The 22,706-nt window shown below is 42.4% G+C and overlaps 1 protein-coding gene across 1 annotated transcript; it reads right to left on the bottom strand.

Moving 5' to 3' along the window:
• Positions 1–1,977: 1,977 nt before the first annotated feature.
• LOC115148611 (TIP41-like protein) lies at positions 1,978–12,891 on the bottom strand. The gene is made up of 8 exons (XM_029690655.1): positions 12,795–12,891; positions 5,231–5,358; positions 4,856–5,035; positions 4,595–4,694; positions 3,906–4,037; positions 3,565–3,660; positions 3,315–3,377; positions 1,978–2,583 (listed from the first exon to the last, which is right to left on the bottom strand). Exons 2-8 carry the CDS (start codon positions 5,353–5,355, stop codon positions 2,452–2,454), a joined length of 828 nt encoding a protein of 275 aa, XP_029546515.1. The 5' UTR covers positions 5,356–5,358; positions 12,795–12,891; the 3' UTR covers positions 1,978–2,451.
• Between the last annotated feature and the right edge of the window lie 9,815 nt (positions 12,892–22,706).

Below are 22,706 nucleotides of genomic sequence, written 5' to 3'. Positions count from 1 at the left end.
AAGATACAGGTCTTTCCTCAAGTTGCCTCGCATGGAGCGCCTGCTCCATCTGATCTGAAGAAACACAAACCAACAACACAAGCTTCACAGACTCAACAGCACCCACCATCTTTTCCACCCAACCTGAAACCACCCATGGATCAGCCGAAAAGCCTGGTTCCACCTTCGTCAAAAATCTCACTCCCACTGGACCAAATGTATCTTTAACGTAACCATGTCCATCAGTGCAAGGCTCAGGCTCCGAGCTTCTCACAACACCTTCTACCCTTTCCATTTCACCTCCAGAACTTGAACTGGCGTCTGGCTCACTCTGAACTTGACACCAATCTTCCTCGACATTCTCTTTCCCTTCGTATTGCTACAGTATCTTCAACAGATAGAAGCCCATCCTCTGCCTCCCTCAGTCTTTCCAACCTCCTCTCTTTCCTTCCAATCCTCCTCCCTTTACCCAACTCCTGAAAATATTTTACTTTTCCCGAGTCGAAATCTCTTTTTAGCCTCCTCGAGGGACAAGCCCTGCACTCCCTCCACTTCAAAAACTTGACCTAACCAGTTAGGTTTGATAGCTAAACGTGAGAATTGTGTTCCATCCTGCAGCGTATAATGTCTGAAGGGAAACAAGTGCTTTTCGTTCCGCTCTGGTGTAGTTTATTTCTTTACACATTGGCTCTTTTAATGTTTTGATAACACGAGGAATGGAACTCCATAATACACTGAACGAAAATATAAATGAAACATGCAAGAATTTCTAAGATTTTACTGAGGTACAGTTCATACAAGGAAATCCATCAACTGAAATAAATTCATTAGGCCCTAATCTATGGATTTCATGACTGGGAATACAGATATGCATCTGTTGGTCACAGATACAAAAGGTAGGGACGGGGATCAGAAAACCAGTCAGTATCTGGTGTGACCACCATTTCCCTCATGCAGCCCGACATCTCGTTTGCATAGAGTTAATCAGGGTGTTCATTGTGGACTGTTGTCCCACTCCTCTTCAATGGCTGTGCAAAGTTGCTGGATATTGGCAGGAACTGGATCATGCTTTCGTACACGTTGATGCAGAGCATCCCAAACATGCTCAATGGGTGACCTGTCTGGTGAGTGTGTAGGCCATGGAAGAACAGGGACATTTTCAGCTTCCAGGAATAGAGATCCTTGTGACATTGGACCGTACATTATCACGCTGAAACATGGGGTGATGGCGGCAGATGAATGGCACGACAATGGGCCTCAGGATTTCATCATGGTATCTCTGTGCATTCAAACACAATTGTGTTCATTGTCCGTAGCTTATGCCTGCTCATACCATAACCCCGCCGCCACCATGGGGGCACTCTGTTCACAATGTTGACATCAGCAAACCGCTGGCCCACACATGCTGTCTGCCATCTACCCGGTACAGTTGAAACCAGGATTAATCCGTGAAGAGCACACTTCTCCAGTAGTGCCAGTGGCCATCGAAGGTGAGCATTTGCTCAGTGAAGTCGGTTACGACGGCGAACTGCAGTCAGGTCAAGACCCTGGTGAGGATGACGAGCATAAAGGTGAGATTCCCTGAGACTGTTTCTGACAGATTGTGCAGAAATTCTTCAGGTGTGCAAATGTGGTCTGCGGTTGTGAGGTCGGTTGGACGTACTGCCAAATTCTCTAAAACAACGTTGGAGGCGGTAGAGAAATTAACATAAAATTCTCTGGCAACAGCTCTGGTGGACATTCCTGCAGTCAGCATGCCAATAGCACACTTCCTCAAAACTTGAGACAACTGTGGCATTGTGTTGTGTGAAACTGTACATTTAGAGTGGCCTTTTTTTGTCCCCAGTACAAGGTGCACCTATGTAATGATCATACTGTTTAATCAGCTTCCTCATATGCCACACCTGTCAGGTGGATGGATTATCTTGGCAAAGGAGAAATGCTCACTAACAGTAACGTAAACAAATTTGTGCACAACATTGAGAAATAAGCTTTTTGTGCTTATGAAAAATGTCTGATCTTTTATTTTAGCTCATGAAACATGGGACCAACACTTTACATGATGTGTTTATATATTTTTTTCAGTGTAGCCATCTCTGTGATATCCAAGCCAAAGCTGCATGCATTTAACATAGCACAACCTTCAAGTATCAGACTACGTTATGTAGAATTCAACACAACCATTATGTGGGGTTCTAATAGAAAAGACGCAATTATCACAATTTTCCAACCAAAACATTTACATAGAGGAAATGTGAAATAAAGCTCAAAATAAGAGGCCACTTGACCATGCCAAAATTAAGTTCTATGAACTGTTGTTTTTTGTGTGTGGAGGGAGGCAGGTGCAGTGTTCTCAGTTTATAAAAAAATAAAGGGAGGGAGGGTAAACTCTTCCTTGGTTGGCCCGTCCTTGTCTTAAGTCCAGACACAAGTGAATGTGATGTCCAGTCATAGTGCCCAGCCTGCTCTCCATCACTGGGGGGCCTCTGTGTTCCCTGGCTGAGGGCCTGTCTCAGGGAGCTCCAGCTTTTCACACTTAGTCAGTTTCAGGGTTAAGTGCTGGGAGATCTCATTGGGATCGGTGTACAGAGCAGCAGGGACGTTCTGGAAGACAAGGAGGGAGATTTTGAAAATGACTAACCCTTTACAATAGCGGTATGATAGTATCAGCTGCACCGTGACATGCATGATGTAGCATGAATGACTTGGACAATATGTTTTAGACAAAACCATACATAGTTTTTGGCAAAGTATGGAAATGCTGATCACTTGTGGTTAAAAGTGACCTGAGATTGGAAGTTTGGGAGTTCAAACCCTGGCCGAGTCAAACCAAAGGCCTTATAGTTGAAGGCTCTTTCCTCGAGTCATAAAATTGCATTGAAATTACTTAGAAACTGTGCAGTTTGGAGGTGTGGCCACTTGGAGACAAATGTTAGACCTCTCGCTCAAACCATTGCACCTACTCCAAAATGTCAATGAATATTCTTATGTTACTGAATGTATCAGGGTATTTTCAGATTTCGTTATTGACAAATGCTGTGAAAAGTTCAGCAAATGTAAAACGCCCATCAACAGTTTAATGTTTGGATTCAATCCTGTGTCAGGTGAACTGTTGTGTCCTCACCTTTGGTGTGATAATTTCCCCATAATCTTCAAAGTGTTCTTGTTCAAATGCTACAGTGGTCACACACATGTTTTTTCCACAAGTGTAAGGGGGTTTAAGGATGAGGCATCAGTGCTCCAAGCTTTCAGGAAGGAGACGATGCTAAACTTACTGACTTGCCAGCTGACTGCCGCTACATATGTACTCTCCAAACAGAAAATACAATTCTCACCTGCAATTCTGAAATGTTGCTTTCTCGAGTGCTATACTCTCTGATCATGTAATTCTTTCCAGCCTGTAAAGAAAACCAGGGTAAGTGATGACTCATTTCATAAGTAGGCCTAGCTATTTCATAGTTGAACTTCTTAACAGTGAATATTGTCAATTTCCTGCTAAAGATATCCACAGAATATGACTCCCATGCACATCCACTCTGGTGGTTAATCGATTGTAATTTCTCAGGACAGCCCAGTCACACTTGCCTCGTGGTAGAGCCGTGTGTCGTTTATACGGATCAGAACTCCATCCACTCGCAGGAAGAACCTCAGAAGTAGGAAAAAACTGGTGGGCATCACTCTCTATATCACACATGTGGGTAACAAGAGGATAAGTCATTCTTCAAAACCTCATCAGCCTCTCAGAGGCAAGCATTTCAGAAAATGCATTTAACATAAGTAGGTGAATAGGAAAATTGCCTTTTTTTTTTTAAATTCCTGATCTTACAGCCCCCGCAAGAGGATGTCCTTTGGTGCTTGTCACGGAGACGGACATATGGGGCGATGTCATCATAAAGTGTCAGTTCTTGTCTGAAAGTACCACTCACTATTTTGACGCTGATCATGGAAACTCCGTGGTCGTGCAGCTCGTCCTCAAACAAAAGCACGTCGTCAAAGAACATGATCTGCTCTCGCGCCTTCAGCTTCTCCATGTCAATGCGCTCCGACGTTTCTGTCGCCTGATGGAATAGCATTTGTGTATTCATCAGTGCACACCATAGCAAAAATAAAATATTTTGCCACGAAAATAAAACTTTCTTCTTAGACACATTCAGGTAAGCCCCTCCCCATTTCAGCCCATTTCATTCCTAGTGAATGCCCCCCGGACAAGAGACATCTTCAGACCAAGAAGTATTAGAATATTAAGCCTATGCGGAAAAAAAACTATTGCGTTCCAGGCTAACTACATTGCAGTCGTTGCATTTCATCAACCGATGGTTGTGCGACACATCATTGACGGCGCAGTCGGGCGTCAGACTGCCATATCATATGGCGTGGTTAGATGACATGTTAATCACCTATCCAAGCAATGTGAGATCCGGCAGGCATCTGCAATAAAGTCGGTCTTAAACACAGCCAATGACTTAGGAGAAAATCTTCCACTTAGTCATGCATCGATGTCAATGTGAGTCTAAGTTTCATTTGGACTTAGAAGTTAAGATTTGTCCCCTATTTTGTAATGTTTGTGTTTGGGATATTGTGTTGTATCCACAGTGTGAACCGAAAAGCCTCTCACCGTCATCTGCAGGTCCTCTCCTAACAAGGTGCCTCTGTAGTCTGTGGTGTATGTCCAGTCGTAGCGTTTCACTACCTCTTTGGAGTGTTCAGAATCAGCCCTGGGAATACATCCACATCCACTCACTGAGCTCATTCTCCAGAATAGGACTGATTAGGACTAAACAATTTGAAATGCCACTGTTTTTTTCTACTTCAACAGCATTTAGACAGTGAAGATGGCTTGTGTATTATCACAGAGGTCTTATGATAGGGGTTGTACCTGCTCTCTTGCCATTCCTGTGCACAGGCCACTTTCACAGAGTCATGCATGTTGTTGACCCTCTTGAGGGCATCGATGGCATTGAACTCAATGCCATAACCGTCTGTGTGCTGGATGCGTAGAATGTTGTCCCCAAACAGCATCTCTGGAAGCGAGGGCATGTGCATCTCCTCCCCTAACCTGGGACGAAACTGTCAAGATTGAAACCTGAACAACTAACCTCAATGCAGCTTAGTTGGTAAATTGATGAGATTTGAATGACTAAAAGTAAGTCTAAGTCTAAACAAGCTCCCCAATGTAGAATAAACCTTAAGAATATTAAAACAGAGAATTATAAGACAAAGTATTTGACACAAAATACTTGGAATAGCTTACCGTTCAATGTCCTTAGATTTCATAATGTGGGTTTTTGCAGCAGTCACTTTCCATGGTCCGAATGTGAAGTCTTGCTTACTGCTCTTAAACCCATGGGTCATCATGGCTGACAAATTGGCAAACATCAACTGTAAATACAGACACCAAACCCATCAGAGACAGAAGTAAAGGACGTCACGATAGCCTAGACAGCCAATAGTGGCCGCTAGATCTGCACTGTCTAGGATTTATGTGTATTCCTGGTATTACACTCGTGTCCCCGTGAATCGGCTGGTAAATAAAACATCCGTCATTCGGGCTTCTAAGGCATCATTTCCCTCCTTAACTAGCTTTAATGGTGAGCCGTTGGGTAAAAATGGTACAAATGTGTAATGCCTTAATAAAACATTTTCCACCACCATTTTCAGATTCTGACAACTTATGTCCCATTAACATTGTGACGGATTTCCTTACGCTGTAGGTCATGTTTACGGAGTCTTGCCCCGCCACTGAACAGAAAAGTGTAAGTTAGTGTTAGTAACGAAAGATTAAGGCGAGCCTGTCTTGTCAGAGATGGTATTTGTTTTGTACGGTCCCGTGTGGCTCAGTTGGTAGAGCATGGTGTTTGCAACGCCAGGGTTGTGGGTTCGATTCCCACGTGGGACCAGTACGGAGAAAAAAAAATTATGAAATGTATGCATTCATTACTGTAAGTCGCTCTGGATAACAGCATCTGCTAAATGACTAAAATGTAAATGTAAATATGACATTTTCATTCAATACAGGACAAATATATTGTTTCAGGTGCTAAAACATGTTTTGTTTAGTTACTTTTTCATCAACTTGTTTGTCTAACTTTATAGCAAGTCAAGTTACCTTGCACTGCAGAGCAGCTAGCTAGCTAAAAGCTAGGTTGATGATACCACTGTAGCAACCTCCACCTAATAATGACCATAAAAAACCAACGTCATTACTATGACAATAAACTAACGGGAGGCAACAGCCATAATATAGTTGGCTTAACAGGCAATGTATGACTTAACATTACTATTAAAATAGTACTCACAGGAATAGGCAATTATTTACAAATTGCAAGCTAACCCATAAAGCCATCACCGAAAACCATATATTTTCATCTTCTGTGGTTTGGTAATTTCATGTTCTTCAATGAACTCTGGCTGGACTGAAGACAACGTAAAGTTAGAAAAATGTCTAACAGGCTGACTACACCGCTCGCATCGCAAAATAAATGTAGGAATCTATATTATTCAATTATTGCGCCAACGAGCGTCTGCTAAAATAGAAGTCTGTTCTATAAACCAATGAGGAGATGGGAGAGGCAGGACTTGCAGCGCGATCTGCGTCACAAACAGAACTGACTTCTATTTTAGCCCATGGCAACGCAGACGCTTGTTGGCGCGCTCGAGCAGTGTGGGTGCAATAATTGAATAATATAGATCTCTAAATTTATATTGCAATGCTCGCGCACATGACGCGAGCGGTGTAGTTAGCCTGTTAGACATTTTTCTAACTTTACGTCGTCTTCAATCCAGCCAGAGTTCATTGAAGAACAGGAAGCTACCAAACCACAGAAGATGAAAATGTATGCTTGCTCTGGCAATGCAATTCAGAGGCTCAATATGGAGGGTTTTAGGCAATTGCGGAGCCTTGCAGAGGCCAAATCGAGCTCCGTACTGCATCGCCGTGCGCCTCCCAAATTTTAAACAATGCGGAAGACTCCGTATTGAAATTATTGGTTGACGGTAGGGGGGGGGTGGGAGGCCCTGTATAAAAACTCACATCCTTGACAACTTCCTTCATAAAGAGCTACGCTGCTCACAGTAAATGCTGTACGGCCACTGCAGACGTTGGATTGATCATGCAGAGCTTTTAATGTGAACAAGGCTTTGGGATTGTGAACACAGTGTGCAACATCCTAAATTGTCAGAAATTCCAAAAATAGTGGTGTAAAATTGTGTTTCATTAAGACAGTTAAATTAAAAAGTAATAAAAGTATGGCTTTGCAGCCTGAATGGTGGATGCTTTATGTACAAGCCGGTCCACCGGGAATGCAATCCTAGACAATAGTGCAGATCTAGTGGCCACTATCGGATGCCTAGGCTAACGTCACGCTGCTTAGCGAGTACTACTTCCTCCTGATTCGACTCACACAGAGGCTTGAACCAGAATTTTATAACTAATCCAAGATAGGCTCTTGTCTGTCGTTTCCAATGGGAACAAATTAATCATAGTGGGCAGAACAAGCAAGGAGGTGGGCAGAGCCAAGCACGAGCTAGTGAGATCCTATTGGCGTGTTCTATCATTTATTTGCATATTTCCATTATGGAACACCTACTCTGAAGTGTGCAATACCTCAATTAGCCCATTTACTCTTCCTAAACAATGCAATTTTTGGAAAGGGTAAAATCTACAAAACGCAGTCCACTTGTTTGTTACAGATTCTTGTTTTGGAAACACAAAAATGTAGGCAGAAAATGTGCAGAATGTCTGACAAAATCCATCTCGATCCATCTTCAGTGGGCTTCCTCTCATCACCATATTTGGTAGTGAGTGGAAACGCCAACTGGATGCTTCACATTTATACATCAGGTGAAATATCTGGCTCATTGTTCTATTGTTGCTTGAACCCAGGGCCAGAGTATGCGAGCGGAGCGGAGCGTGCCCAATTTGACTGGAGCGTGAGCGAAAATCCCAAAGGAGCGTCGGCCTGCTCCAATTTCGCTCACTTCATAAGCTTAGGGCATGCTCGCCCCAGCATGCATTTGTAGTCTATTTGTGTGCTGCTATAGCCCCTTACTATAGCTACTGTCATGGAGTTCGCTAGATCTTTTCATACAGAAACTGATAAAACATACAGGTGCTACATCAAGGTGACTTACAAAGATGAGGACCAAGAGCAAGTGAGGGAGTGCGGTGATGTAGTGTCCACAACTAAAGAATCATTTTGGGATCTGAAAAGACACTTATCCCAAAAGCATGGTGGTGTACTTACTACCGGCACATGCTAAAAGAAAAGAACGAGGTGGGTAGATAAGTGTCATTGGAGCAAAGTATTTCTAAACTAATAATCTGATCTCTTAAAACAATTTGTTCATTTTCGTTATAATATCTATACAATAGGCCATAATAGATTTTTGCCCAATAGGCCTGGCATATTCCCACGTTCAAGGAGCTTTCCGTTTTGATTGGGTTATTTTGCCTTAAAACCTTTAGGCCTACCAATAGAAGAAAAAAAATAACTCTGGATCTCTGCCCAGCCTGGTAAGAGTGGCCAAAAGGGTGTTTAGCATCCCCAGTGGCTCTGCAAGTGTGTAGAGGATATTCGCCACTGCTGGCCGGCTCTCCAGGCACCATCGCATGAGCCTGAAGCCACAGACCGGCCAAACTCGTGTTTCTAAAAATGAATTCAAAGGCACTTAGTCATTTTTCATTTCATTTGTATTTAATTCTAAGCAAGTCATAGCCTATATGTGCAATGCAATATAATGTTTAAATGCCAAGCGCTTTATTCCTACCAGCCTATTGTGTCGCACTCGCAAATGCTTCACAATGTATTTCTTTGTAGGCTATAACCTTGAAATAATATAGCCTAAATAATTCATTTCCGTTCCTTCTTAGTCTCCCTGTCTGGCTCCTGACCTATTTAGAGTGTTTATATGCTGTTTAATATGACATGTAGCCTATTTGAAATTATGTTCACTTCTTACATTCCCTTTTCCATGTTTATTAAAATACTTTTCATTGAAATCCATATAGGGGTCCAGGTAGTCACAAAATAGATGGCTGTTGGTTAAATTGTGATTTTTAATGAAAGGAGCTTAGGAGAAAAAAACCCCCAAAAAACTGAGCACTGAGAGGTTTTTAGCTGAGTGGTAGGAAAGGACATGGAGCGCTGGAGTGCACATCTCAGATGAGCAGGATTTCCAACTGCTCAACTCTGCTCACATGCTCTGTCCAAGGCCTCTGCTTTGCTAGCACAGATGTCCACCCTCCTGAAGCACACGTCCGCCCTCCTGAAGTATCCCCCAGTGGGGACACTTCATACCTAGCTAAAACAACGGAACACAATTCCTAATGATTCTCAATACCCTATGAAAGTCAGACTTTGTGGGACTAAGCCCCGTAGCACTCACTTCCGTCATCATGAAGTGCTTTGAGAGACTAGTCAAGGATCATATCACCTCCACCCTACCGGACACCATAGACCCACTCCAATTTGCTTACCGCCCCAATAGGTCCACAGACAACGCAATCACACTGCCCTAATCCACCTGGAAAAGAGGAATACCTATGTAAGAATGCTGTTCATCGACTACAGCTCAGCATTTAACAACATAGTCCCATCCAAACTCGTCATTAAGCTCGAGACCCTGGGTCTCGACCCCGCCCTGTGCAACTGGGTCCTGGCCTTTCTGATGGGCCGACCGCAGGTGGTGAGGGTAGGAAACAACATCTCCACCCCGCTGACCCTCAACACTGGGCCCCACAAGGGTACATTCTCAGCCCTCTCCTGTACTCCCTGTTCACTCATGACTGCGTGGCCATGCACACCTCCAACTCAATCATCAAGTTTGCAGACGACACTACAGTGGTAGGCTTAATTACCAACAACGACGAGACGGCCTACAGGGAGGAGGTGAGGGCCCTCGGAGTGTGGTGTCAGGAAAACAACCTCACACTCAACGTCAACAAAACAAAGGAGATGAACGTGGACTTCAGGAAACAGCAGAGGGAGCACCCCCCTATCCACATCGACGGGACAGTAGTGGAGAAGGTGGAGAGTTTTAAGTTCCTCGGCGTACACATCATGGACAAACTGAAATGGTCCACCCACACAGACAGCGTTGTGAAGAAGGCGCAACAGCGCCTCTTCAACCTCAGGAGGCTGAAGAAATTTGGCTTGTCACCAAAAACACTCAAACTTTTACAGATGCACAATCGAGAGCATCCTGTCAGGCTGTATCACCGCCTGGTACGGCAACTGCTCCGCCCACAACCGCAAGGCTCTCCAGAGGGTAGTGAGGTCTGCACAACGCATCACCGAGGGCAAACTACCTGCCCTCCAGGACACCTACACCACCCGATGTCACATGAAGGCCAAAAAGATCATCAAGGACAACAACCACCTGAGCCACTTCCTGTTCACCCCGCTATCATCCAGAAGGCGAGGTCAGTACAGGTGCATCAAAACTGGGACCGAGAGACTTAAAAACAGCTTCAAGGCCATCAGACTGTTAAACAGCCATCACTAACATTGAGTGGCTGCTGCCAACATACTGACTCAAATCTCTAGCCACTTTAATAATTAAAAATTGGATGTAATAATTGCATCAGTCACTTTAAACAATGACACTTTATATCATGTTCACATACCCTACATTACTCATCTCATATGTATATACTGTACTCTATACCATCTACTGCATCTTGCCTATGCTGTTCGGCCATCGCTCATCCATATATTTACATGTACATATTCTTATTCCTTCCTTACACTCGTGTGTGTATAAGGTAGTTGTTGTGAAATTGTTAGATTACTTGTTAGAAATTACTGCATGGTCGGAACTAGAAGCACAAGCATTTCGCTACACTTGCATTAACATCTGCATGTGACCAATAGAATTTGATAAACCCAGCCCATTTCTACAATTTCTTATTCAAATCTGATTTTCAACCTACCCTTAACCCTAACCACACTGCTAACCTTTGCTTTTAGGTCCTAATTTAAGGTTGGGCAAACAAAAATGACCATGAAAATCCCACCTACTTGTTGTTCAAGTCCTATACTTAAAAAAAAAAAAAAACATTACAAAATTCCCTATAAAAACACGTCACTTCGATACAGCTACGACCGAGGATCAGGATGAAGATGAGTCTGACAGTAGGAGTGTTTTTGGGAAAAGTGCCTTTTTGCTAATCCATGTGCTTTCAGGATGGGTGAAAGCAGAGTTGGATGCTGTGGAATCAGTGAGGGTAACCAGAAGTGGTCTTGTGATAATCATTTGTTTCTGCTGGTCCGAGGGAGAATGCGCTCCGCATTAGAATGAATGGGGGCAAAAAAATGTGAATTGTTTTGCACTCAAGAAAAGAGTGCCATTGAAAGGAGTGATTAATGGGGTAGCAGTAAATGTAAAAGTTGACCAGCTGAAGGGGAAGATTCCCAGTGTTTGTGATGTTTTTCGCTTGGTGCGACACACACAGGGTGGTGCGAATGGTGAAACAGAAGAGTCATTGTCTGTTCTTTTGAGTCTTTGCACGACAAAGTGATGTTAGGATATATACGTTATCCTGTACGAGCTTTTGTGCCAAATACATTACATTGTTATAGGTGTCAAGCTTATGGGCATGTGGCAGCAGTGTGTAGGAGGGAGGTTCCTGTGTGTGAGAAGTGTGCAGAATGGCATGAGACAAAGGAATGTGTTGCATTAGGGAAAGTAGTGATATGTGTTAATTGTAGGGGTGCCCATTGGGCTGGGGATCAGAAATGAGAAACAGGTTGAGGTTTCCAGGGTTAGAGTAGTACAGAAGTTATATGTTGAGGCAGTGAAGAAAGTAGAGGAAGATGGGTTAAGAGGGAGGGATCCTGAGCAGAGTGGTGTGAGTAGCAGATCTGTACAAGTACAGAGCGATAGGCCAACAAATTATGTTTCAGTAAGATTGGATTTTTAGCAATGGTTATCAACTGTACTGCAGGGATGGAACGTAAGTCGCAGAAAATGTAGGTTGTGGTGGCAGCTGCAGAGAGGGATTTGGGTGTGTGAGACTTCAGAAACATTACAGGGTGTGTTAAGTGGTGGTGTAGATTTAAATAGTGGAGTAGGGTGGTGTTCTTTTTTTATTATTTGAGTGTTGTGTTAGATGGTAGGGTATTTGTTTATTTATGTAACTCTGTGTTTTTTTTTGTGTCGCACTGCTTTGCTTTATCTTGGCCAGGTCGCAGTTGTAAATGAGAACTTGTTCAACTGGCCTACCTGGTTAAATAAAGGTGAAATACAAAATGACAAAAATAAAATAAGGGAGTTGTACCGTCTAGTAGGTGGAGGTAATGCAACATTTATTGGATAACAATTGCCATTAAACCTCATCAAAGAAGAACAGCTACGACCGGAAGTTATTTTTGAGCAGGTTATGATAAGTTACGCAGCAGGTTAAAATAATTAAACAAGCAGGTTTGAAGAATTGGGTTAAGATTAGGGAAAAACAGGAAGTTGGCGGGACTCATCATAGCGGCCAACGTCAGTAACTTCTAGCCATTGCAAAATTCAACGCTATATAAAAGAAGCAGCAGGTAGTGACAAACGGGCACGACTGTTTATTCAAAAGGAGGCTCAAACAACCATGCAATAACTAGATCAAGCATCCCACAAACGTATTTATCTAGCTGGCTAACACTAGCTACGTTGGCTGCGCCTCTGGCTGGCTCACCATCACCATATACGCTTGTTATCTTAACTTCAGTACTAATGGATAGCCATCCCAAATGAATAACCTACTGACAAGACACATAATTAAAATTAAAATCAGATATTACATTAAAAAGATAGCTAAAAGTACATCAACTTACTCCAGTATTTTGATCGTCAGCTAAAGTCCATGAAAAAGAGCGCTTCACAGAAATGCTTCCGACGTACTTTTCATTCTTGTATTATATGGTTCCGCATCATTTAGCCATATGCTAGCTGCTTTGTAAAACAGGTCCCAAAAATAAATTGAACAGAAATAAAATGTTTAAGAAAATATTATGTTAAAAGTGTTTTCATATTTATTTATTTTTTACTTGGAGTGTATGGCAGCTTTACTTTTTATATGTTGTGGTGATATTGTGCGCTGTCACCCAGACATAGCAGAAAGAAGATAACTGGTATCAATGACATAATCAGAGGCAGTACAGTCAAGTGTTCCAAACAAAATGGTAGTTGTGAGAATGTCCTAAGCAATTGATCCCATCGTAGGATTTGGTACAGTGGGTGGTACTGTCTATGGCCCTATTGGTACAGTACAGCTTGCTCCCTTTTATTTTATTTATTTATTTAACCTTTATTTAACTAGGCAAGCCAGTTAAGAATAAATTCTTATATACAATGACAGCCTACACTGGCAAAACCCGGACGATGCAGGGCCAATTGTGCACTGCCCAATGGGCCTCCCAATCACAGCCGGTTGTGATTCAGCCTGGATTTGAACGAGGGTGTCTGTAGTGATGCCTCAAGTACTGAGATGCAGGGTCTTTAGACAGCTGCGCCACTCGGGAGCCCCTTGTCTATGTATGTACGGCAGTGGAGAGAGGGATTGGATTATGGTCTCCCAGTTTTGAGTAGACATGGGGATGCTCAGTCACAGAGGATACACTGAAGCCAGTTTCTTGGGACGGTCCCAAGAGGAGAAAGGTAAAGAACACTCTCTAGAAAACAGTAAATGTGACATTTATAAACTGAACAAAATGCATTTGTTTGGGGAAAAAAAATCACAAATAAGTCCCCTACAAAAAGCCTGACCCGTACTGTAGTTGGAAATGTGCGATAACAGTGAAGGTTTTATTACATTTGTACTGTTTTCTAATGCATTCTAATTAAATCAAAGTGTATTAGTCACATGCTTACTTACAAGCCCCTAACCAGCAATGCAGTTTAAAAAATAAGAATAAGAAATTTGTAAGTCGCTCTGGATAAGAGCGTCTGCTAAATGACTTAAATGTAAATGTAAATGAAATAAAAGGAACAAGTAATTAAAGAGCTTCAGTAAAATAACAATAACGAGACTATATACAGGGGGTACCAGTACAGAGTCAATGTGTGGGGGCACCAGTTAGTCGAGGTAATTGAGGTAATATGTACATGTAGGTAGAGTTATTAAAGAGACTAGGCATAGATAATAACAGAGAGTAGAAGCGGTGTAAAATAGGTGGTGAGAGGGGGGTGGGAAATGCAAATAATCTGGGTAGCCATTGGAATAGATGTTCAGGAGTCTTATGGCTGGGGGTAGAAGCTGTTTAGAAGCCTCTTGGGCCTAGACTTGGCACTCCAGTATCACTTGCCGTGTTGTAGCAGAGAGAACAGTCTATGACTAGGGTGGCTGGAGTCTTTGACAATTTTTAGGGCCTTCCACTGACACCGCCTGGTATAGAGGTCCTGGGTGGCAGGAAGCTTGGCCCAGTGATGTACTTGGCCGTACGCACTACAGTTGCCATACCAGGCTGTGATGCAACCAGTCAGGATGCTCTTGATGGTGCAGCTGTAGAACATTTTGAGGATCTGAGGACCCATGCCAAATCTTTTGAGTCTCCTGAGGAATAGGCTTTGTCGTGCCCTCTTCACAACTATCTTGGTATGCTTGGACCATGTTAGTTTGATGGTGATGTGGATACCAAGGAACTTGAAGCTCTCAACCTGCTGCACTACAGCCCTGTCGATGAGAATGGGGGCATGCTCGGTCCTCCTTTTCCTGTAGTACACAACGATCTCCTTTGTCTTGATCACGTTGAGGGAGAGGTTGTTGTCCTGGCACCACACAGTCAGGTTTCTGACCTCCTCCCGTCATTGTTGGTGATCAGGCCTACCACTGTTGTGTCATCGGTAAACTTAATGATGGTGTTGGAGTCATACCTGGCCGTGCAGTCATGAGTGACAGGAAGTACAGGAGGGGACTGAGCACGCACCCCTGAGGGGCCCATGTGTTTAGGATCAGCCTGGCGGATATGTTGTTACCTACCCTGACCACCTGTCAGGAAGTCCAGGATCTAGTTGTAGAGATGGGGGTTTAGTTCCAGGGTCCTGAGCTTATTAATGAGCTTTGAGTGCACTATGGTGTTGAGCTGTAGCCAATGAATAGCAGTTTCACATAGGTGTTTCTTTTGTCCAGGTGGGAAAAGGCAGTGTGGAGTGCAATAGAGATTACATCATCTGTGGATCTGTTGGGGCGGTATGCAAATTGGAGTGGGTCTAGGGTTTCTGGGATAATGTGTTGATGTGAGCCATGACCAGCCCTTCAAAGCACTTAATGTCTACAGATGCGAGTTCTACGGGTCAGTAGTCATTTAGGAAGGTTACCTTAGTGTTGTTGGGCACAGGGACTATGGTGGTCTGCTTAAAACATGTTGTTATTATAGACTCGGACAGGGAGAGGTTGAAAATGTCAGTGAAGACACTTGCCATTTGGTCAGCGCATGCTCGCAGTACACGTCCTGGTAATCCGTCTGGCCCTCCGGCCTTGTGAATGTTGACCTTTTTTAAGGTCTTACTCACATCGGCTACGGAGAGCGTGATCACACAGTCGTTCGGAAAACCTAGTGCTCTCATGCATGTTTCAGTGTTATTTACCTCAAAGCGAGCATAGAAGGCATTTAGCTCGTCTGGTAGCCTCGTGTCACTGGGCAGCTCTCGGCTGTGCTTCCCTTTGTAGTCTGTAATGGCTTGCAAGCCCTGCCACATCCGACGAGCGTCGGAGATGGTGTAGTACGATTCAATCTTAGTCCTGTATTGACGCTTGCCTGTTTGATGGTTCGTCGGAGGGCATAGTGGGATTTCTTATAAGCTTTCGGGTTAGAGTCCCGCTCCTTGAAAGCGGCAGTTCTAGCCTTTAGCTCAGTGCGAATGTTGCCTGTAATCCATGGCTTTTGGTTGGGGTATGTACATATGGTCACTGTGGGGACGACATCATCAATGCACTTATTGATGAAGCCAGTGACTGATGTGGTGTACTCCTCTATGTCATCGTAAGAATCCCGGAACATATTCCAGTCTGTGCTAGCAAAACAATCCTGTAGCTTAGCATCTGCTTCATCTGACCACTTTTTTATTGACCGAGTCACTGGTGCTTCCTGCTTTAATTTTTGCTTGTAAGAAGGAATCAGGAGGATAGAATTATGGTCAGATTTGCCAAATGGAGGGTGAGGGAGAGCTTTGTACGTGCCTCTGTGTGTGGAGTAAAGGTGGTCTAGAGGTTTTTTCCCCTCTGGTTGCACATTTAACATGCTGATAGAAATTTGGTAAAACGGATTTAAGTTTCCCTGCATTAAAGTCCCTGGCCATTAGGAGCGCCGCCTCTAGATGAGCGTTTTCCTGTTTGCTTATGGCGGAATACAGCTCATTGAGTGCGGTCTTAATTCCATTATCAGTCTGTGGTGGTATGTAGACAGCTACGAAAAATAGAGATGAAAACTCTCTGGGCAGATAGTGTGGTCTACAGCTTATCATGTCATACTCTACCTCAGGCGAGCAAAACCTCGAGACTTCCTTAGATAAACTGTTGTTTACAAATATATAAGTCCGCCCCCCTTTGTCTTACCAGACGCCGCTGTTCTATCCTGCCGATAACGTTGTCGTTCAGATACGACTCCATGAAGCATAAGATATGTCAGTATTAAATGTCCCATTGGAAGTTGAATCTTTCTCGTAGGTCGTCGATTTTATTTTCCACGGATGGCATGTTAGCTAGTAGAACCGAAAGCAGTGGGGGGTTTATTCGATTGCCTACGAATTCTCAGAAGGCAGCCCGAACTCCGTCCTCTTTTTCTCCGTCTTCTCTTCTAGCAAATGACGGGGATTTGGCCCTGTTCCCGGGAAAGCAATATGTCCTTCACGTCAGACTCGTTAAAGGAAAAAAAGCTTCTGCCAGTTTGTGCTGAGTTATCGCTGCTCTGATATCCAGAAGTTATTTTCGGTCATAAGAGACAGTAGCAGCAACATTATGTATAAAATAAGTTAAAAAAATAAGTTACAAATAATACAAAAAAACAAACACAAAATACAGTTGGTTAGGAGCACGTAAAACATCAGCCATCTTCTCCGGCTACATGTCTAGTGTTTGATACTTCATAAATCATGTTATCACTATTTCTTGCATGAGAGACAGAAAAGCTAAATACTCACTGAAATTAGTACACTTGAGGATCATAATAAGGACCACTACAATCAACACCACTACAATAATGACCGCAATCAATATCCCACTCACTGGGAAACCTGCAACATAATCAGGAAAAGTGTGTGATATAAATCAAATCATGAGAGAAAAGTAATTGACATGCAGTATTCACAGAACATAATCATGCCAGAATAGAAGTTAGATCAGTATTGGAAACATAATCATGCCAGAATAGAAGTTAGATCAGTATTGGAAAATATACTTCTCTTAATATGGTGATAATAGAAAAGTATATCATTTTTACATTTACAATTTGGACATTTAACAGACAATCTTATCCAGAGTGACTTAAAGTCAGTGCATTCAGCTATACAGATTAAACAACCACGATTACAGTCACTATCCAGGTTTCCTTCCAACCAGGGCCATAAGCAGGGTTTGAGTTTTACTGAGATCCATAAGGAGGGGTTGAGTGGGGGTGTTCCCCCCCAACCAGGATTTTGTTTAAGTGAAGCTCATTTACTACATTTCTATGCAATTCCAAAACTTTACAATGCTATTTGGAGAACAGCAAACACAAGCCAAAATGACCTCAGCCTTATCACCTTGGCTGCTGTTGGTTTATTCACCTCCATCAGGCCTAAATTGTTTACTTGCTAGCTAGGCTGGTAAATAAGGCTAAACTGTAACATTAGCTAGAAAAACACATTTTAGCTAACTGACTTTAGCTTGATCACATTTAGTATTTAATACATTATTTAGACTAGCTGAAAAAAGGGCATTAATATACCAAATGAATAACTTGCTATCAATATTCAACTTACCTTGTTTTGCTTTGTTGCTGCTCGTTCCTGCAGAATTGTGTTCTTCCACTTCTTGCCTCACTTTTTTTCCCCTCAAATGTTTTCGAATCCCGTCACATGACAAGTCTACTCCCCCGCCTGCTCTGTTTGGTATTCCCGCCGCCTCCTGTCCATTTTCATTGTTTGCCTGACACAACCAATAATAATCGTTTCTGCTCTGAGAACATGTTTGAGTAAGTAAAACTTCCATTAGTTGCTGAGATTCACAAACAGTTGGATATTCAAATGAGCTCCTCCCACATTGTGGCACTGGGGCAGACTGCCTGAGCCCAGCTAAATAGTATGGATGTTTTGGAAATACAGATGGCACTACTACATACTAGGGCACTTTATTAGAACAGCAATAAATGCAGGCTGATTATTTCACAAGCATGAGACATTTCTGTCCTTTGCTTTGTCACTATGTTATTGATATTTCCGTTGTAAGCCACCTAATAAGCTAGTCGTGAAGCTAGCTAACTACTACTGCTATCTATCAGTCAATAACAGTTAACTAGATTTCCTCTTGACATAAAACTTTTAGCTACATACCACATGATATAAAATAGAAGAGAATGGTGAGATTGTTGTTGTGTAGAGGACTTGCTTTGACATTATTCAGGGTTTCAGAGATCCGCTAATAGCCGGCTATTGACCGATAAAAAAACATAGAAAAGGCGGTAAATAAAATTGCCTCTGGCCATTGTCCAGGAGAGGAAGAAAAGTGCGGAATTTTTTGGCTATTCATTGATGGAAATACCAGACTGTGAAAATAAATTTGACTGGTCATGCTTATCAGTCTATAGGCTAATTTGCATAATGTTGTGGAATAAATTGGAGCATGCCCAGTATTTTTGTTATGTATCTTATTTATCACACACATACAGCATACAGATACAGAGCCTTTGAGCAAAAAATCTGGCAGACAGTGTGGGAGCTGCTGTTACAGCATCTCAAACTGAAAATGCATAGGCAACGGAAGGCAGGCTTCATCAGCATGTCACACACCACTTTGCAATGAGCTGGAGGCAACATGCATTTTGAAAACATAAAGCTACTTAATAGTTTGAAACTTGAACCTTTTACTACATATTATGAGGCATGTCTTACCTTGCTTCAAAGTACCCTAGGCAAAATCCGACCATATCTGTGGAGGCAATTATTTTATATAAACTTTCTTCATTGTCCAGTAGCCAAAGGCACAATCCTAGTCATATTAGCAACCTGTACTAGTTGCTGCATAGAAGAGCTCCCCTCTTTCAAATTTTCTAATGGATATTTTCATCTCTGTCACATAAAACTGCTGGCATGTGCAGTTCGCAACAACACTGTTTTACCACTAATTGCATTGTGGAACATACATTCACACGTAGCCTACCACCTTGTGCGCATTGCTGTGCTTATAATGTGAATAAAAAATAGTTTATTAACATTTTAAGCTAAATGTCCTGTTGTGTTCCATCAAACTCATTGCTTGAAAAAATAATAAGAATTGTAGCCTAGGCCTACTGGTTGTATGAATTTGGGATCTATCGTCCCACAACTGTCCCAGAGTCTGTTCGGAATAGGCTATTTCTTTCTTGACAAGCTTAACCCAACAATAGAATGTCACAAGTGTTTCCCTAAAAGCTGTCTTGGTTTAAACATTTTATATTGTACAGAAAGTGAATAGCTTAATCAATTGATAGTGAAATAATTAGATTAATTCCCAAGCAAAGTACATTTTTTTGTCTCCTCAGCTATAGAAGGTTGTAGCTAAGCCTCTGAATGTCAAAGAAACGAAACAATTTTATCCCCATATGAGTCTTTCCCGGGTATTTTACAACTTGTTTGTAGCATAAAGCATCGCGGACCAAAGCGCTGTTATAAATCACTTTATATAAATCTGATCCGTTAGATACAAAAAAAATCTTAAGCTAACAAGGGGTAGGCCTGTGGTTTTTGCCATTTTCTTTAATAAACGGTAGGCCTATGGCATACCCTCTCATCAACCTGATCTCAGAGCATTTCGTTTTATTCTGAACATAAATCCGAGACACTCCGTTTAGTATGATATATTACATTTGGTATGGTCACTAAGACAGATGGTTGCAAAATCAAAAGTAGGGTGGTTGGTGGGGGTGGATGGGGGTGGATGGGTAGGCATAAAACACAAATGTCTAGCAACCCAAAGGTTGAGGTTTCACATCTCATCACAGACAGTTTTAGCAAATTGGCAAAAACTTTTCAACTACTTACTAATTTTAACTACTTAGAAAGTAGTTAGCATGTTAGCTGACCCTTCCCCCAACCTTAACCCTTTAAAGTAACTCCTAAACTTAACGCTAACCCCTAAACCTAACTCCTAGCCTAGCTAACGTTTGCCATCTAGCTAGAATTCGTAACATATCATACCTTTACACATTTGTAACATATAACACATTTTGTAAATTCTTAACACATTGTACGTTTTGCAAATTCATAACATATAATACGAATTGTAATTTGTAACATATATTAATTAATACATCCACATATTAATACATACCATACAAAACATAACATATCATACTTAACAGCCCTTCACTGACACAGAGGTAGGCTATTTAAATAGTGCCTCATGGGTGGAGGAATTGGCCGACAAATCTATGTCTATAGCAGCTATAGCCCAATTTCCAACAATATGTTTCAGGGCAAGAAACATATTGTTTTTATTCAAATCTATTTTAGTAGAAGCAAGCTATCAAAATTGACCTCAGGTCCTCCTTCTCATCTTCTCGCTCTCCTTCTCAAACTGAACAGTCCGCCCGTAAGTTATATCATTTTTTTGGACTAGGCCTAATAAAAAATACAAATCTGAAGAAGCCTTGGACTCTCCTCCTGAACTGCCATTGTAGGCCTACACAGCACAGCATTGGTTACGCAGCACACAAAAAAAGGTTTTGATCAGCAAGATCAGAGCAGGCCGGGGCTTAGGGTTGGAATATCCATTGCGGTGTGTAATACAGCCTAGTTTAATTTACACCATCCCAGCAGCTATCTTACAAATATTACTTTGCTCTGTCCTTCTCTGAGCTTGCACTTCATAACCTTTAGGCTATGGATCATTTGATTGAGATCCCACTAAATAGCCTATAGGTGCACTTGATATTGCACACCCAGCGGAGAATCAGAGATGAGGGGCAACATCCATATATAGCCTAATAAGCAACTTATTCTAAAATGTCATCAATTACAAATTATTACAAATTGCCCTGGACTAGATACAAAAATACTAAAACCCTCCACTTGCCTAAAATTGAAAAAGCACGACACTCCCCCATTTTCCTCCAGGTACCAATTCTGCAGGCCAGCTCTTACAAACCACGTAATTTGAAATAGAAGATGAGGCAACAACATTATTTCAGTATAAGTTAACAGAATATTAACTTTTAAAAGTGTGATTTTCACTGTACAGTTACTTTAAATAAAGCACACAATAAAAGGGCATTTTTATTACCCTCACAGATCCACAGACGACACAATTGCCATTGCACTGCACACTGCCCTATCCCACCTGGCAAGAGGAATACAGTGAGGGGAAAAAAGTATTTGATCCGCTGCTGATTTTGTACGTTTGCCCACTGACAAAGAAATGATCAGTCTATAATTTTAATGGTAGGTTTATTTGAACAGTGAGAGACAAAATAACAACAACAAAATATCCAGAAAAACGCATGTCAAAAATGTTATAAATTGATTTGCATTTTAACTGAGGACCTGCAATTGGGTCCTGGACTTTCTGACGGGACGACCCCAGGTGGTGAAGGTTGGAAACAACATCTCCACTTTGCTAACCCTCAACACTGGGGCCCCAGAAGGGTGTGTGTTCAGCCCCCTCCTGTACTCCCTGTTCACCCACGACTGTGTGGCCATGCACGTCTCCAACTCAATCATCAAGTTTGCAGATGACACAACAGTAGTGGGCTTGATTACCAACAACGACGAGACAGCCTACAGGGAGGAGGTGAGGGCACTCGGAGTGTGGTGTCAGGAAAACAACCTCTCCCTCAACATCAACAAAACAAAGGAGATGATCGTGAACTTCAGGAAACAGCAGAGGGAGCACCCCCCTATCCTCATCGAAGGGACAGCAGTGGAGAAGGTGGAAAGTTTTAAGTTCCTTGGCATACACATCATAGACAAACTGAAATGGTCCACCCACACAGACAGTGTGGTGAAGAAGGTGCAACATTCTGACAAACTTTTACAGATGCACAATCGAGAGCATCCTGTCGGGCTGTATCCCAGCCTGGTACGGCAACTGCTCCGCCCACAACCGCAAGGCTCTCCAGAGGGTGGTGCGGTCTGCACAACGCATCACCGAGGGCAAACTACCTGCCCTCCAAGACACCTACACCACCCGATGTCACAGGAAGGCCAAAAAGATCATCAAGGACAACAACCACCCGAGCCACTGACTGTTCACACCGCTACCATCCTGAAGGCGAGGTCAGTACAGGTGCATCAAAGCTGGGACCGAGAGACTGAAAAACAGCTTCTATCTCAAGGTCATCAGACTGCTAAACAGCAATCACTAACTCAGAGAGGCTGCTGCCTACATTGAGACAAAATCACTGGCCACTTTAATAAATGGATCACTAGACACTTTAAACAATGCCACTTTAAATAATGCCACTTTAACAATATTTACATATCTTACATTAATCATATCATATGTATATACCATCTTTGCATCTTGCTTATGACGCTTGGCCGTCGCTCATCCATATATTTATATGTACATATTCTCA

The sequence above is a fragment of the Salmo trutta genome, chromosome 15, assembly GCF_901001165.1.
Source record: "Salmo trutta chromosome 15, fSalTru1.1, whole genome shotgun sequence".
Taxonomy (NCBI): Eukaryota; Metazoa; Chordata; class Actinopteri; order Salmoniformes; family Salmonidae; genus Salmo; species Salmo trutta.
Note: the sequence above shows the minus strand (reverse complement) of the source record. Positions and strands in the feature narration are given on the sequence as shown.

Coding starts and splice junctions, on each gene's coding strand:
- LOC115148611 (XM_029690655.1), bottom strand. CDS start 5,355: ATGTTTGCCAATTTGTCAGCCATGATGACCCATGGGTTTAAGAGCAGT. Junction 5,036..5,230: donor AAATCTAAGGACATTGAACG/GTAAGCTATTCC, acceptor GTTTCGTCCCAG/GTTAGGGGAGGAGATGCACA. Junction 2,584..3,314: donor GCAACATTTCAGAATTGCAG/GTGAGAATTGTA, acceptor CTTGTCTTCCAG/AACGTCCCTGCTGCTCTGTA.